Source organism: Delphinapterus leucas, chromosome 5 (assembly GCF_059928025.1).
Source record: "Delphinapterus leucas isolate spDelLeu-1000000601 "Yukka" chromosome 5, BTC_Dleu_Yukka2, whole genome shotgun sequence".
Taxonomy (NCBI): domain Eukaryota; kingdom Metazoa; phylum Chordata; class Mammalia; order Artiodactyla; family Monodontidae; genus Delphinapterus; species Delphinapterus leucas.
In genome coordinates, this window is record NC_143133.1 from 36,106,720 (window position 1) to 36,124,870 (window position 18,151).

Sequence of the window (18,151 nt, forward strand, 5' to 3'; positions counted from 1 at the left end):
ACACTCACAGCTGTCTTGTCTTCTTGTGTTTTTTTCCTCGAGGACGCCCTGGGCTGTGTTCAGGATGAATCGCTGCCCCTGCCCTGGGAGGAGGCTCCGGATGCCTGCGGAAACCGAGGCCCTGACGGGGTGCCTGGACCAAGGGGCTCGGCAGGTGCGTGGGGGGCCCCGCGTGGACATCCACTGATGGGCCAGCTCTCTTATGACATCCTGATGACACAGCAGGGTGGCGGTCCCTGCTCTACAGTCAGGAAGCTGAGGCTCAGAGAGGTAGTGTTGCTTGCTTGATGCCACACAGCTGGGAAAGGTAGGATCAGAGTCCACAATGCCCACGGCAAGGTCTGTGACTTAGGCTCAGCGCGACATTTAGGCTCACTCCCTCAGCCCTCAGAAGGTGCCAACCAGGCGACGCACGTGCCAGCCTCAGGCAGCAGGGGTCCCTTCAGGGGGCTTTGTCTTCGCAGAAGACCGTGTCATGACCAGGAGCTGTTCTACTCCCCGCCCCCGCCCCAGTGACAGCTCAGGTGTGAGACAAGTGTGAAGCCTGGGAGTTGCTGGGACCCCCTTATCCCTAAGTTGTCCCTAACGGGAACCAATATCTCTGCTAATATTCTTGGGTGCAGCTTCCAGGGTCCCTGCTGCAAAAGCCACTGCACGCAGGGAGCCCCAAAGCCACGGTGTCCAACTGGCCGTCTGTGGTTTATGTACAGTTTTCCAAGGTGAAATTCAACTTAAGGATGAGGGGGTCAGTTATACCCAGCGGGGCTGTTGACCAGCAAAGCTGACCTTTCCCCTCCATCCCATTTCTGGGGAACAGAGCTGACAAGTCAAACGAGGTCAGGTTTGTCCTTGGGGAAGGGGGCAGGGCGTGTCTGGCAAAGCCTGGGCATCAACTCCCCTGTCTACGTGCTGACCGTGAGGGGCTGGGGGCCAGGGATTATGACCCTGTGTGACCATGAGGGTGCGGGGCCGGGGAGATGTCGTGGGCTTTGTGGTCAGAAGAGGTGGCTTCCAGACCCCACTCTGCTGCTCACCAGTGGATGTCATTCCGCATCCCTGAGCCTCGGTTTCTCACCTGACAGGCAGTGGTGGCCAGCAGGCCACTTTTGGAGGCTCAAAGGTCCTGAGTCATGAGAAGTGCTGTCTCATCCTAACAGCAGATGGCACTGCTGGTGGCAATCATGGGAAAGCTCCTAGGAGGGTCTTAACTCTCCGGTCCTGTCATTTCCCAGGCCAGCCCTCCGAGGGGCCCCGTGCCTGGGACTGCATCGGGGCTGGACAAGGCACTGCTGTCTTGATCCCAGGCCCGGAGACCACGGACAAGTTCCCAGGAGACCTCGCGGGATCTGACCGTGGACAGGTGAGGCCAGAGGCTTTCTGCGTGCCTGGGGTGCCAGCTGGGTCTGATCAGCCCTACTGTGTGTGCTGCACGGTGTGGCCACCACGCAGAAGATGGGAGAAGGAGGTAAAGAAGCTTGGGGTTTGGAAGAACATTCTGGAAATAATTGAGAGGGAGATTTGAGCCCTGGGTGGGGAGTGGGCAGGAAGGCTGTGTGCCCCAGCTGTGTGCCCAGACCCAGCTGCCACGTAGCAAACTTCATCTCATTGAAACCTCCCCGCCAGCGATGGGGCAGGAGCCATGACCCCCCCCACCCTTCTGCATATGAGGGAGTCGTGATTTCCCAAGGCCTCACAGCCCTCTAGGGGACTGGGGTCCTCACGTCTCCATAGCCCACACTCTGCACCACACTCTGGCCTACGGGTCAGGAGCCTGGCTCCAGCCAGCCCTGATGCGGTTCTGTGGCTCTAAAGAGGAGGGCCTTCCTTGCTCACCTACTTTCATCCATTCACCTCCTGCTCTGAGCCACTGCGTGATGTGCTGTGTCACACCCAAAGTGGGAAAAGAGCAGAGCAGCCCCTGGGGTGGGGAGAGCTTCACAGAGAAGCTGGGGAAGTAGTTAGACAGACAGGAAACCAGGGATGGACAGCGAAAGGGCAGGCCAGGTGGGAAGACCCGCCAGGTAAAGGTGGTGAGGCTGGGAGCGCTGCGAGGTGCGAGTGGGGTCGTGGTCACATGTGAGCCGAGGGCTCCTACTGGGCCTGGATGAAGCCAAGTTTCCTCTTCCGGGCCTCAGCCCAACCTGCGTTTGTTCTCTGAGTCAGGCCAGTCCTCCTCTCTGGTTAAGCTCATTGAATAAGTAAATATAAAAAGATATTCAAAAATATCTATGAAACACCTCCTGTGTGCCTGGGACTATTCTAGGCAGACAGTCCACACCTTGCTGTCCGCTAGAGCCTTCCACAGTGCTGGCAATATTCTGCACCTGTGCGGTCCAGGGTAGGAGCTGTGAACCACACGTGGTTTCTGAGCACTTGAAACGTGGCTGGTGTGACTGCAGAACTGAGTGTTAACTTTCACTGAATTGCTTTAAATTGGAAGAGCCCCATGTGGCCTGTGCGGCTACCATGTTGGACAGTGCAGGGCTATGGGAGGAGTTAAACAATACACACACACATATCCTGCATGATGTGAGTGAGGGGAGGGCGCCACAGAGCGAGGGAAAGGGGGTGAATGGACAGACGGTGGTGGAAGTGGTCAGCAAGGCCTTTTTGAGGAAGTAACGTTTGAGCTGAGATGTTAATGAAGCCAGAGGGTGAGCCGTGGCAGGGGGGGTGGGGGCGGGGCAGAGGGAAGGGCAGGGGCAGAGGCCCTGGAGTGCTAACAGACCCGGGGTGTTTGGAAGACCTGTATGGCTGGGTGAGGAGATGAGCTCAGAGAGATGGGGAGAGGCTCTATGGGGGAAGGGGCCGCTTCACCCCTTCTCTTCTCTTCCCTCCCCTAGTTTACTCCGGCTGAGCCCAGCTTGGGCGAACAGACCCTCCTTCTCATCTGTGGCTGCCCCCCGGGGCAGGACATGGACAGCTCACTCCTCCCGGTGGAGCTGGCCTGGATTTCAGAGCAGAACCTAGCAGCCACCCTGGCCCAGGTGTCCTTCCTCCCAGTGCAGACATGCACACGCCCTCCCTGGGGGCAGGCTGGGGACTCGGCTCCCCTGCCACTACTGCAGCTGCTCCTGGAAGATTCCCCAGAAGAACTGCAAGCCCAACAGGTGCTGGAGGCCAGGCCCCCGCCTGCTTCCTCCGCTGCAGGACACCCCAGCCGGGATCATCGCCAGGCAAGGAGCCACGATGCCTCCCTCTGCCGGGAGTCCCCATGCATTTCAAATCACCAATTTTCCAGGAGAGGCCCCAAGGGCCTAAAAGACTCTTGCAAGGAGGGAGGAGGAACCCCAGAGTGGAGACCGGAGATGCGGGAGGCGAGGAGGACCGGCGGCAGGAAGGAGGATGACCTCGGTGCCAGGGCTCAGTCAAGTCAGGAAAGCCGTGAGAACCTGAGCCTGGAGGCTGGTGTCAGGGCCCCAGAGGGTGTATGGAATGAGCACGGGGCTTCCGAACCCCCGGCTGCAACCTCCTGCCCTGGGCCCAGGCGGGAGCTTCCACTGCCCCTTCTTCAGGGGGAGGCCTCAGTGTCAACGGAGGGTCCTGAATCCCTGAGCAGGAGGGGGTGGGGGGGAAGGCATGTCTGGAGCCCCCAAGAAGGAGGAGAAGGGGGAGAAGGGGGAGGAGGGCTTTCATCATCAGAGGAGGAAGAGGCTCCCACAGCCGCCTTCTCCAGGGCCCACGGCACCAATGGGCCGCCTCCGGCAGGTGCTCCAACCCTTGCAGAGCAGGGCAGAGCCATCAGGAGAGTTCCGGGCAAGGAGGAAGACTGCGTGTGGTCTGGAAATGCTCTGCTTCTCCCAGAGGAAAGCCCTGAGGACAAAGGACAGGAAGAGGAGGAGGAATTGTCGCATCTCCAAGGGTCCAGCCCGGGCCACAGGGATGTCCGGGAGGAGCCTGGCTCCGACGACTGTGAAGCCAAGGAAATGCTTTTCCTACTGCAGGAGGGAGGTTTGCCACCGTCTCCTGGATTGGCTTTATGGCCCGAGGGGGCCCAACCTACCAGTCACTCCCGGGCTCCGAGCAAAGGCCGTGAGGGATCTGCGTTAAAAATAGAGGAATTTGAAGAGGAGATGGAGGGTTGTTTCCAGCAACTCTCTATCCTGAAGCCTGGGAGTGGGGGGCATGGCCAGAAAGCTTCCTCGTTGGCAGGAGAGAACTGGAGCTTTGCTCGGAGATGGCACAGCTGCCAGGAGGACGCGTATCCTCAGCAGGCTTTGGCAAACCAGGATCTCGATATTTGTTATGCCAAGGAAGCAAACCCCGAGGAGCCTGATGAAGACGTTAAGCTGGGAGAGAATGAGGCCCTAGGCACTGGCGAAGTTCTTCCAGGGCCGGTGCTGGATTTGGTCAACCTGAGCCCGGGCCCGCCAGAGGGGCCCTCTGAGTGGGGTCGGAACCAGCTCTCTCAGCAGCCGAGAGCCCTCGAGAGAGCAAGGACGAGCTTTCATCAGCTCATTTCTGGATTGAAGACGGAGAGAAGCAAAGTTTTACGTGACAACGCCAAGCTTCAGGTAGATCAGGAACGATGCCACAGAAAACTGCGTGTCCTGGAAAAAGAGAGGGAGAGAAATGTGAAAAAAATATCTGCGCTCAAACAGGATAACGGCGTGCTGTTAGGAGACATCTCTCACGTAAAGAGGGAGCTGGACCAGTACGTGCAGGTCATTTCTGACCTTGAAGACTGTAACAGGAAAAGTTACTGCAAAATTTCTGAGCTCGAAGAGGAAAACGAGAGATTGAAAGGGCACCTTGGGCAGCTCCGGAAAGCCATGTCTGCGAGCATCCGAAAATCCAAAGGCGTGATGGAGTGCATCACCCTGGAAAACTGGGAGCTCAGTGCACTGATTTCGGAACTTGGGGTCAGTTATAAAGAGCTGATAAAGGATATAGTGCTGGGAATAGAAGACATGATCCAAGCCTTCAGAGGGGAGAATGAACACCTTCTACAAAGGATCCAAGTCCTGGAGGGGGAAGTCATGTGGGGGAGCAGCACAGATGGGGGACCTTTGGTGAGAGCAGAGGAGTATCTCCAGGGAAAAAACATGATGGCGGTGGACCAGGTGAACGCTGTAGAAAGGGGGGTGCAGGTGACTGAGATTTCAGGGCAACTGACTGCAAGAGGCCCTGGGCCACCCTCGGAGCAGGAAATGGGTCTGGCTGGAGGGTGGACGGGACCTTGTTTAGGCCTGGAGAATTCCAGGTGCGGTGCTGACTCTCCTGCTACATCACTGGTCTGGGGAAATACCGCAGGATCCAGTGCCCTGCAAGGAAACACCGATGGGGCAGGAGTGAACGAAGCACATTTGGAGAAGGATGACAAAAGACCACGGTGTTCTGCAGACCAAGGGCGAGCTCTGAAGTCCCCACGCAGTGGCCCCCGGGTAGGTTGACTCTGCATGGTTGTTTAATCATCTTGCTGACTTATAGCACTGACCACACCCTTTACTACCATGTCCTCCAGCAGCCCTAGGAGGGAGGAACAGTCACCACCCCCATTTCCCAGATGAGAAAACGTAGGCACAGAGAAGTTAAGTGACTTGCCCAGAGTCACACAGCTAGGAGGGGTTGAGCCCAGACTCTACCTGGGCAGTCAGGCTCCAGGGTCTTTATTCTTACCCTGGACAAGATAATGTGAGTCTGCCCCGCTGCTCAGGCTGTTCAAATTGGTATCTGGTGGGACATGGAGTGGGTGTTTACACTTTAATATTAGAGCTTTTACTTTCAGACCAAGGAGTTTTTCAAGCACCTCAAGTTATAATTCTGCACATTGAGTCTTTTTATTTTTTGGTATTTATGTATTTATATTGAGACATAATTGATATCTAACTGTGTAAGTTTAAGATGTGCAATGTGTTGAGTTGATACATTTCTATATTGCAATCTGATTACCACCATAGCTTTAGCCAACACCTCTATCACACTGAATACTGGGTCTTGAAAGGAGAGAGCAGTGAGCTTTAGAACTCAGTCAAACAGGGTTCAAACCCAGGTCTGTGCTGACTACATCCGTGACTTCTCTGAGTTGTTTTCCTCATCTGTGGACAATACTCGACATTCAGGACTGCTAGGATGAAATTTATTTTTCCAGTGGTCTTGAATGTGTCTGTAGAATATTTAGTGTTGAGTCCTTTGTATATATTCATATCCGATCTCTCTGCCTCTCTGTCTCTGTCTCTCTGTCTCTGTCTCTCTCTCTTTCTCTCCAATTTTATCAGTCATTTCACAGGATCATTTTTTGTTTTTATTGATATTCTTTATTGTATGTCTGTATTTTATTTCATTGGTTTCTTCTAATATCTTCATGGTTTCCTTTCTTCTACTTTCTTTTGGTTTCATTGGCTGTTCTTTTTCAGGCTTCCTGTGTTGAAAGTTTGGATCATTGATTTTCAACTGTTCTTCTTTTGTGATTTATGCATTTAAATCTATGCATTTCTCTCTAAGCACTGTTTCAAGTACAACCCACACATTTTGATAAGTTGTACTTTTTATGTCTGTTCAGTTCAAAGTTTACCTTTTAATTTCTATTGTAATTTCTTCCTTGACCCATGGGTTATTTAGAAGTGTGTTGTTGAATTTCCAAGCATCTGTAGAAATTTTTAGTTATATTTTTGCTATCGATGTCTAGTTTTATTTCATTGTTGTCAGAAAACATACACTATATTATTTTATTTTTTATTTTTTTTATTATTATTATTTTTTTCTGTATGGGGGCCTCTCACTGTTGTGGCCTCTCCCTCTGCGGAGCACAGGCTCCAGACGTGCAGGCCCAGCCGTCATGGCTCATGGGCCCAGCCGCTCCGCAGCATGTGGGATCTTCCCGGACCGGGGCATGAACCTATGTCCCCTGCATTGGCAGGAGAACTCTCAACCACTGCGCCACCAGGGAAACCCCACTATATTATTTTAATCTTGAAATTTGTTGAGATTTTTTTCATTGACCATGTTATGGTCTATTTTGGTAAATATTCTATGTGCCCTTGCAAAGAATGAATATTCTGCAGTTGCTGGGTATTAATTAGCCCAAGCAGATTAATTATGCTGATCAAATCTTCAATATCATTACTGATGTATGGTCTATTCGTTTTGTCATCTACCAAGATGGCTTTTTTTTTTTTTTTTTTTTGCGGTACACGGGCCTCTCACTGTTGTGGCCTCTCCCGTTGTGGAGCACAGCCTCCGACGCACAGGCTCAGTGGCCATAGCTCACGGGCCCAGCCGCTCCGCAGCATGTGGGATCTTCCTGGACCGGGGCACGAACCCATGTCCCCTGCATCGGCAGGCGGACTCTCAACCACTGCGCCAACAGGGAAGCCCTGAGATGGCTTTTGAAATCTCCAACTCTGAGTGTGCATTTGTTTATTTCTTATTTTTGTTATGTTAGTTTTAATTCATATGTTTTGAAATTATTTATTAGATACACATGGATATAGGATTATGATGTATTCCTGGTGAATTGACTCTTATCATGATGAAATATCTGTCATTATCTCTCACATTTCTTGCCCTAAGGTTGACTTTGTCTGATATTAAAGTACCACATCAGTTTCTTTTCATTAGTATTTTCATGGTATATAAATTTTTTACACCATCCATCTTTTTGCTTTCGAGCTATCAGTATCTTTAAAGTATGTTTCTTAGAAACAACATATGGCTGTTTTTGTTTTTTTTTTTTAAACTTAGTTCAGTTTGACATCCTCTGCTTTTTAGTTGGAGTATTTGGTCCATTTACATTTCACATACATAATTGTGTAATTGGCTCTATGTTTACCTTCTTGCTGTTTCTTCTATTTGTCTGTTCTGTTCTCTTTTCTTTTATTCCTTCTTTCTGCCTTTGTTTTTGGTATTAGTAAACTATTTTCTATTATTCCATTTTCTTCTCTATTAGCTTATTTTGATACACATTTTAGTGTCATTCTTTTAGTGGTTACCCTAGAAATTTCAAATTGTAGGTATTAATTATTAAAATTTACTTTAAATTAGTACTTTTACCATGTCTCAAATAATTCAAAAATCTTTTAATAGTTTACTCCATTTATTCCTTTTCATCCTTTTCATTGTTTATTTTTGTCAACTATGTTACTTCTACGTATATATACCTTACAAAGTGCTATTACTGTTGTTGCTTTAAACACTCAATAATCTTTTATGTTTATTCATATCTTTCTACATTCTTGTGCTGTTCATTCTGTCTTCTACTTGTGTGGATCTGTTTTACACCCACCTGAAGAACTTTGTTATTTTTCGCTGGTGATGAATCCCCTCAAATTTCTTTTTATGAAAACAATTTTTCAACTCCACTTTTAAAAGATGTTTTTCACTCTGGATTCACAATTTTAGATAGGAAGATATGTTTCCCTCTTTTGACACTTTAAAGATCTCATTTCATTGTCTTCTGGCTCCCACAGTTTCTGTTCAGAAATGGAATAATTTGTCTTTTTTTCCCCTGAAAGAAATGTGTCATTTTACCTCAGACTATTTTAAAGATTTGCTTTTCATCTTTGGGTTTTGGCAGTTAGACTATGATGTGCTTACATGAAGTGTTATTTATGTTTATCCTGCTTGGTTTTTCTGAGCCTCTTGAAACTGTGGAGTCATATCTTTAATCAGATTTGGAAAATTCTTGGCCATTAGTTCTTCAAATATTTTGTTCCTTTCTATTTTTCTCTCCTCTCCTAAAAACCTAGACTGTTTTTTCACTTTATCCCACATCTTTTGGAACTGTTCTATTTTTTTCTCTTTGTGTTATCAGTTTGAATTTTCTACTGACCTGTCTTTTAGTTCACTAAAAGTTCTGCTGTTCAGTTCTGCTGTGTCCTGTCTTCTAATAAACCCATCCATTCGTTCTTAATTTCATTTATTGTATTTTGCAGTAGCATATCCATTTTACCCTTTTTAAAGAGATTCTGATTCTCTGTTGAAATACTCCGTATTTTCATTCATTTTTGTCTGTGTTTTCCTATGTTGTTAAAAAATATAATCATAGTTATTTTGAAGGTCTTGTCTGCTAACCCCAATAACTAGATTATCTCTGAGTCTGTTTCTATTGGCTATTTTGTTTCTTGGTTAAGGCCCACTTTTCTGCTTCTTCATGTGACTAGTAATTTTTTTTTAAATGTTGGACGTTATGTGGAACATGTAGAGATTCCTGCTTATTAGCTTCCTCTAAAGCATGTTGTAAGTTTTGTTCTGGTAGGTAGCTGAATGACCAGCAGACCATTATTCCTGTGCAGGTCTACTTCAGTTTTCCCCTCAGTACCAGGGCTTGATTTTACTCCTCAAGGGTGGTCCTTGCTTCTAGGGCATGGCCTTTCAGTGGTATCAACTGAGTTCCCAGAGCATTCACCAAAGACTCTCCACTTCGGCTACGCCAGAACTTTGCTATCTTTGTAGCAGTGTGTGACCTCCAAAATCTCTTTAGCAATTGATCTCCCAGCTGCTGCTCTCTGCTAGGTCTCAGAGTCTTACACTATGTTGCACCATGTATGATTCAGCCAAGGACCCAAGGGTATTTCTAGGACAGTGTCTGGATTTCTTCTCTGCGGCTCACCTCTCTCCGTTGCTTTGTCCCACAAACCCCAGCTGTCATAGCATTCCTGAACCCCAGTCTCTGATTCTACTTAGCAGGACCACCATGTTCAGCGCGGGATCTATTTCCCTGAACCATGGTTTGGAAAATGTTCCAGGGACAATGTAGAGCTCACCTTGTTGTGCATCCTTTTTCTCATGGATTGTAGCCCTGCATTGGCTGCCATTTAATGCCTGCAAAGAATTGTTTTTATGTACTTCCCTCATATCTTGTCAAATCCCAGCTAGTAAGACCTGGTGGGAACGAAAACTCTGAGAAAGTGAATTTCAAGCTGAGAGTCTCAAGGTTTGAAAGGAGCAGCGAAGGAAGAACATTCCAGGCAGAGGGAGAAGCAAGTGGCCAGCCCCTGAGGCAGGAATGAGCCTAGCTTGCTGAAAAGCAGAAAGTAGCCAGTGTGGCTGGATCGCGGTGGGCATGGGTGGGGCGTGGTATGAGATGAGGATGGGAAAGTTGTCATGAGAAAGATCACGGGAGGCCTTGTAGGCTCTGGTTATGGTCACTTCCAAATGCAGTGGGAGACTATTGGAGGGTTTTCAGCAGGAAAACATGATTAAATTTCTGTCGTAAAATGATGCGATCTTTGATGCTGTAAAGACACAGGGAGGACACAGGGAGAACAGTCAAGAGGATTTTTGCCAAGAGATGATGCTAGAATAGAGGAATTTTTTTTTAATAAAGAGAGGATTCCAGGTAAAAACTAGAGTTAGAATCAATGGGATTTGTTGACCGACAGGAGGCAGAGGGCAAAGAAAGCTTCCTGTTTCCCTCGTCCCAAGTTACAAACCTGATCTTGTTTTTATTTGCTTAAAATAAAAACCTTAAACCCTCTGGGTCTTCCTGTCACACTTGGTATGAAGTCCAAACTCCTTTTGGTGAGTTATAAACTGGCCCCTGGGGAGCTTCAGCTGTAGACTCTGGGCTCCTAGTTCCTCAACCCGGCCCTCCCACACCCCAGCTTTCTCCTGAGAACTGCTGCTCACCATCTGGGTCTCATTTTAGCGCATCTCCTCCCAATCCCCCAGGATGGATTCGGTGCAGAGGCAACTCAGGCACGTCTCTCCCCAACTCTGCTTTCCGTGGTGCCATTTTGGTAGCTTGCAGTTGGCCATGATGGTATTTAAACCACGGAAATCAGCACATGCTACACATCCGTGTGCCTCTCCCTCCCTGGAGAGTGGTTGTTACGCATTCACCACACACTGCTGGGTGGCAGTGGACGCCTTTGATTTAGTGCTTCCCTGGGGCTCCGGCGGCCTCCTGGCTTCTCCTCACCTCCCTGTGCTAGTGGCTTATCTCTGCGTCAACCTCCCCCACCAGACAGAGCTCCCCGAGGGCCGTGTTCCCCAGGGCTCCCAGCCCAAGTGCAGCCTGTGGCTAGAGCACGTGCCTCTGAGGTCTCTTAGGGAGCAAGTGAGTCATGGGTCCTTCACAAGGGTCACTGAGTGGGGTGGCCCCACGTGGCAGGCAGGGCCAGCCTCCACCCCACACTTTTATTCTCTTTAGAATAACATCCTGTGGATGCTGTCTTAGGACCCTGGGGATGAAGCCCAAATCACCGCAGAGGAGAGAGGCAGCAAAGGCACCAAACTTCCCAGAAAGGCCAAGTCGTTTTGCAAATCTTGGAGCTGGATCTTACGGAACCATTCAGAGTACCCATCTGTTTTTGACAGGGCCCAGCCTGTGAATCTCAGGCCCACAATCTGTGAATTTCTATTAACTAAAAAAAAACAAAACAACACATTCTGCTATCGTATTCCTTGCTTACAAGGGAGAGGCCTCATGGGCCACTGAGTCGCCTTGACTCTGCTGTCTCTGTCTCCCTTCCATCCTCTCTCTCCTGCTCCTCCTGCCATCTCACACCCAGGTCAGGAACACGTGGAAGAGATGATCTCTGTGGGCTTTCCATTCCCGGGGTGGCTGCTTTCAATGAAAGCTAGACTGCCAGGGCCGGGAGCAAAGGCATTTGAGACATCTCTGAGTTTCCGGGACCCTGGACACATTGCAATTGGAACTTTTACTATTAGCAGGGCTGCTCTTTCCCAAGGCCGCCTTAGTAGCATGAATCAAGAGCTTAATGATGCTCAGGGCCTTGACACAGAAATTCCCCTCTGATGATCTCAGGGGAAGAACCAGAGGTGTGTCAGATAAGGCTTTCTATCTCAGCCTCAATTATAGCATCAGTATATTAGAATAATCTGAGCGTTCACCATGCCACAGAATACTGCATAGATACTAACAGGGTTTTTGACATTATTTAATGATATGGAAAAATGACCATGACATGGTATTAAGGGAGGAAAACAGGATACAAAAGATATCTATGGCATATAAACGTATGTAGAAAAAAATATGTGGGGGTGTATGTGTGTGTGTGTGTGTGTGTGTGTGTGTATACGCATATATACATATATATGCATGTTTATGTATATGTATGTATACGTTATTAAAAAATAAAAATTTAGAGTCCAGAACCAGTGGGGGCAGTAGCATCACTGCCATTTGACCACACTTCCCATGGTGATAAATCAGCCCCTTTTTTCTCACTTTCTGCCCTCCCAGAAATTCCCTATTTGATGTTCATATGAAACCCACTCGTGTTTGACCCAAGAAGGGTGAGAGGCTATTTTGTACTGATTTAAGAAGAGTGTTTTGGGAAAATGCAGTATGTTCTGTTCCATAGAAATACATGAAGGTTTAGTGTGATAAGTATCTCATAATTGGACTTGAACACTAAATTTCATTCATCATAGTGTGTTTCAGTATAATGGTGACTGATGTCTATTAAAACAGACTCTGGAGTACCATGCCATTTCACATATTTTTCATGTGTGAAAAAAAAATTTTTTTTTTTTAAAATAACACTCTAGAATGCTATTCTGTGATTCCCTAGACCCTCTCCAACTCTCCCATTCAAGGGTAAGGGCACCTGGGTAAGGGCATAGCAGAAAGACTGAAAATATAAGATAATATATGGATAATAATGATGTTTATGCTGGCTAATAGTTTTTGGAGTGATCTCTGTTACTTTATTTTGTGGAATTTATTGTAAGCAGGAGAACAAATTAAGAAGGAAAACGGGTACTGTCTGTTGGCTAAGGCAAATTACTTGGAAGATTACCTAAGAATTACAGTCAAATCTGTGATTCCACAGCTCCAGGACCCTGAAGCTGAGGCTTCCAAGGAGGACCTCAGGCTGTGCGTCAGACAACTTCGTCACCAAGTGCTGACCCTGCAGTGCCAGCTCCGAGACCAAGGGTCTGCACACCAGGAGCTGCAGGCTTCTCGGGATGAGGCTGCCCGTCTCCGGTGTGAGCTCAAGGACAAGGTAGGCTGGGCCCATGCTTCCCTTTTCCGCCTGAAAACCAATGTTCCCTCACTTGGGAAAGTTTTGAGAGTAGAAAAAAGAAGTAGGTAAGATCTCACTGGCCCTTTCCCACAGTTTGTAAGTATTTATTAGATTTTGAAAGTGCAGAGCAGTATAGGGAAGAAAAACCAGCCTGTAATCCTTCCATCCAGGTAACCTTTGTTAGATCTAAAAATAATAATACATGTGTATGGCTTTTTTTAAAAATCCATCTGCAATTTAGTTGGGGATAGATTATGAGGAAGGCATTTGATTACCTTTTTCTCCAAGTAGATAACCAAATATAACTTCATCCTTTTCAGAAGGCATATTTCCTCCATGGATTGACATGTCCTCCTTTTTGTCAAACAGTTTTTTAAATGTTACATAAATAAAAGCCCTTTCTCTGTAAGGAGGAAGTGGGTGTGAATATAAAAGAGCAACAGGAGAGGTCCTTGTGGAGTTGGAACGGTTCAGTATCTTGTCTGTGGTGGTGGAGACACAAGCCTACACAGGTGATAAAATTGTGCAGAACTTGGTACACACACACACACACAAATGTACACAGGAGAGATCCGAATAAGAATAGTGGATTGGGATTAGCAGATGCAAACCATTATATATAGGATGGATAAACAAGGTCCTACTGTATAGCTCAGGGAACTATGTTCAATATCCTGTGATAAACCATAACGGAAAAGAATATGAAAAATAATATATATATATATACACACATATATACATATATATATATATCTGCATCACTTTGCTGTATAGCAGAAATTAACACAACATTGTAAATCAACTATACTTCAATAAAATAAACCTTTAAAAAAAGAATGGTGGATTGTATCCACATCAATACCTGGTTGTAATATTCTATAGTTTTGCACAATGTTCCCATTAGAGGAAACCAGGCAAAGTACACAAGGGATCTCTCTGTATTATTTTTTTAAACTGTATGTAAATCTAAAATTATCTCAACCTTTAAAAAATGCAGAAAAATATAGTCCTTTCTCCCCCTCAACCCCAACTCCTTCTAACTTCCTTTATTTTAACCCTATCTACCCACATTCAGTACGTGTGTGTACATATATGAAATCATACCATAAGAAACATTCTGCATCTTGCTATTATCATTTAATAAAAAATTTTGGTGATATTTCCATATCAATACATGCAAACTGAACTTCATTATTTTAAACTCTTGCATATTATTTTTCAAGAGACCAAACCATAACTTCCTTAACCAATTCTTTGTTTATGGAAATCTAAATGGTTTCTGTTACTTTGCTTTACAAACGAACATTTTATACATCTGTCTTGGGATATGTTTCTGCTACATCCTAGTGAAAGAGTTACTGGGTCAAAGGCTATGTACATAATTAACTTTGATCGGTAATGGCAAATAACCCTCCAAAATGTTGCATCATGTATACTCCCACCATAAATAAATGAGTGTATTTGTTTGGCTACAACTTGTTACCCTGAATCATATCACACTTTACATTTTTTTGGCAAAGCGATGGGTGAAAATACACTATCAACATTTTGGAGTGATTTCCGACTCCTTCTTATGCATTCTTTGTATAATCGAATACACTATACATGGAGTTTTATGTCCTCTGTCCATGTTGCTTCATAGCCTTTTTGTCCCTTATTTTTTGGACTGTGCAGTAATCTATGGGGTGGATGTGATTTCTGTTCCCCTACTGTTGGATCTATACTTATTTCCATTAATTTATATATTATTGTTTATATACAATAGTTCAGAGAACTGGGATTACTGGTTTAAGGAGAAGAAATAGTGTTCATTCTAAATACATATTGCAAATTTGCTTTCCAAAGTATTGGCACCTACCTCCAAAGCCAAGGCAATTAATGAAGGTATATTTGTCACTGTGCCCTCAACCAGTGTAGGAGGTATGATGACGTTTTTGTCCTGTCTGTCCCTGACCTGTGAAAAATAGAACTCCAGTTACACATGTTAGACCTTTTTACCCTATCCAATATATGTTTAAGTCTATTTTTTATTCTTTTCATTCTTTTTGTCTTTCTCTGCTTCAGTTTGGATATTTCTTTCTAATCCATCTTCCAGTTACGTAATACTCTTTAGGTGAGTCGAATTTGCTCTTAAACTCATTATTTTAGTTCTTCATTTCAGGTATTGTATTTTGCAGTCTTAGAATTTCCATTTGACTAATTTTTTATAGCTTCCAGTTCTCTGATGAAATTCTTGTAATATAATTATTAAACATTTCAATCAAAATTATTTTCAGGTCTGTCTCTGATAGCTCCATTTTACATTCCCACTAACAATGGATGAAGGTCCCAACTTCTCCACGTTCTCACCAACATTTGCTACTGTCTGTCTTTCTGTTGCTAGCCATCCTAGTGGGTGTGAAGTGGTTATTCTCACTGTGGTTTTGACTTGCATTTCCTTAATGGCTAATAGTGTTGAGCATCTTTTCATGTGTTTATTTGCAATTCATATATCTTTTTTGGAGAAATGTCTATTCAGATCCTTTGTCCACTTTGTGATTGGGTCGTTTCTTTTTTTGTTGTTGAGTTGTAAGAATTTGCTATATATTCTAGATACAGTCCCTTATTAGCTATAGGATGTGCAAAATTTTCTCCCATTCTGTTGTCTTTTCACTTTCTTCTCGTCTGTTTTTTAATTGCAAATGCCGCAGTACACAGCTCACAGAAACATATTCATGCTATTTCTTAAACTGAAGTAGAGAGAAGATTTCATCCAAGCCTGCAAATATTATCGTGTGCCTTCCAAATAGAGGACAGTCTGCTTGGAGCCGGCATTTTACTCTTCAAATATATTCAGAAACGTGTGCCAAAATAGGAATATAGAAATGTTCATTAAAGCCTTGTTTGTAAAGCAAAAAAACAGAAACAATATACACTTTCATAAACAAAGAATTGGTTAAATAAATTTTGTTTCAACCTCATGATTAAATAATATGCAAGATTTTAAAAGAATGTGATCGGTTTGTATGTAATACCATGGAATTAACACCACGATTTTATATTAAATGACAAAAGCAAGCTGTAATACATTTTGTATAGTATAGTTTCATGTGTGTATGTGTGTGTGTGTGTGTGTATACACATATAAATTCTGATTATGGGTATGTAAGGTTGAAAATAGTATTAGAGGTCAGAAGAGCTCAAGGGGAGAGGAAGAAGTACTTTTATTTATCTAGCTTTCTTGTACTGACTACAGAGGGAATCAGAGTGAGTGAGAAGAATTCTCAGAGCACCTGTCATATTGTAGCTTATGACTGTGCCTTTTGAATAGAAGACAGTCTGCTTGGAGCCGGCCTTTTACTCTTCAAATATATTCAGAAATGTGTGCCGAAATAGATGCATAGAAATGTTCATTTTGTGGAACAGGAATTTAGGCAGGACTCGGCTGGGCAATTCTGCTCTGCAAAGCATCAGTGGGGATCACTTGGTGGTAGTCAGCTGGATGCTGGGCTAGGCTGGAAGGTCCAAGGTGGCTTCACACATGTGCCTGCCGCAGAGAGTAATAATGATTTATATTCATCGAATGTTGACCAGATGCCAGGCCTTGTCTAAGCACTTTACAGGAATCGAGTCACAGAGTCCTTATCCAATCCTCACCGTTAGGTGGACACTAGTACTAACCCCACTTTACAGATGAGAAAGCTGAGGCAGAGAAAGACTTGAGTTGCTCAGGGTCACAGTTCTAGTGAGTGGCTGGGCTGGGGTTAGGGTGTCTGGCTAGGGAACCTACAGGTTTAACACCACACCAAAGAACTCTGGCACCTCTGCATGGGGAATGGGGAAGGCTTCCTTCCTGAAGTAAGAAGCAATAGAACTGGCCCTGGTAACTGCAGTCTGGCAGAGCTGGCCCTGGCAACTGCAATCTGGCAGAGCTCATTCTCCAGTGCTCAGAGCATCCTTCCTCCTCTGATCTGGCCGAGGAGCTGATGGGAAAGGTCCCTGTTCCCACCGAGAGCTCCTGTGGGGAAAGAGGGGGATAAGAGCCAAGCTCTCTGAGCATGGCTCGCCTGTGGACGCACCGAGCTGTGTAATCCACGGCTCAACGGTTTCAAAAATCTTGGTTCTCTTTCAGCTTGATGCACTTCAGAAAAAGCACCAGGAAGCAAATTTGGCTGTGACTCCTTTGAAGGTAATACGTGTGTGAAATCAATATGAAATGTCCCTTTCAATAGAAAAAAAGAGCTTAGTATTTTTCCCATTAGGAGGTAGTCCATTTCTATTGTGTAAAAACACTGGAAAGAAGAAGGAAAGAGACAAGTGGCACCCCAAGTCCCTATTTGAATCTAGCATTTGCATGTATTTTCTTCCAGTATATTTTATATGTGTCTGAGGTCCTACTATACCTGTACGTCTGTGTCTGGCTTTTTCCACTTGGGAGTATAACCCATATAGGGGCTGTCCTTGTCTTTGCTAGCCTTTGAAGCTGCTGTTCATGCCGCAGTCTAAAGCAGGAGCCACTGCAGTTCATAAAGCTGCCAGACCCTTTCGGGTGTTCAAATCCCTCTGTCCATTCTCCTTCCCTCTCTCCCTCCCTCCCTCTCTCTTTTGCATTATTGCACATAAACACCATGATGCACATTTTTTATTAGAAAAGTTTTCCCCACATATCTAGACATTTCTTGAGGACAGATTCCCAGAAATGACATTACTGGCTCACAGGGTTTAACGTGCTAATTGAAAGTGTAGTTTGGTTGAGGTGACACATTTCACCTCAAATATGGCACTTGGATTTGGGCAGTGGACCTGGAGGGGCTGCTTTTTCTTTCTACTCTCTGGGCAGGGTGGGCTAGGAGGGGCTCTGGCTGGGAGTTAGAAGGACATGGTTGAGCCCCGGGACCCCACTGACTTGCCAAATCCCACTCACTCTGAAATAACAGTAATTCTGCTCGGCTGCTCTCACAGCTTCTTCAGACCCTCCATGGATGGTGTCCATGGAAAAATGGAGAACAAAGTGTAAAGCTCTTGAAAATGGGAGGCTTTCTTGCTCCTTCATTATTTTCATCATTTGCTATATACCATTTACTTAAATGAGGACCGTAACCCCTTGTACACGACAAAGCGCTTTACAAACTCAAGATGGAAAGGGAAACGGTACCAGCACCACGTCATTCACACGAGGCAAGGCCTAAGCAGAAGAGGTCAGACTGCAGGGAGGAGCCATAGCGATCTGGGTTCAA

At 45.7% G+C, this 18,151-nt stretch overlaps 1 protein-coding gene across 1 annotated transcript in view; it reads left to right on the forward strand.

The window, feature by feature from the left end:
* Window positions 1–18,151, forward strand: part of C5H4orf50 (chromosome 5 C4orf50 homolog) — a 49,911-nt gene that overhangs the window by 17,685 nt on the left and 14,075 nt on the right. The window contains exons 4-8 of the mRNA XM_030760160.2: window positions 43–154; window positions 1,233–1,360; window positions 2,844–5,384; window positions 12,741–12,914; window positions 17,047–17,103. Of these exons, the coding sequence (XP_030616020.2) occupies window positions 43–154; window positions 1,233–1,360; window positions 2,844–5,384; window positions 12,741–12,914; window positions 17,047–17,103 (3,012 nt within the window). The remainder of the gene's footprint in view (window positions 1–42; window positions 155–1,232; window positions 1,361–2,843; window positions 5,385–12,740; window positions 12,915–17,046; window positions 17,104–18,151) is intronic.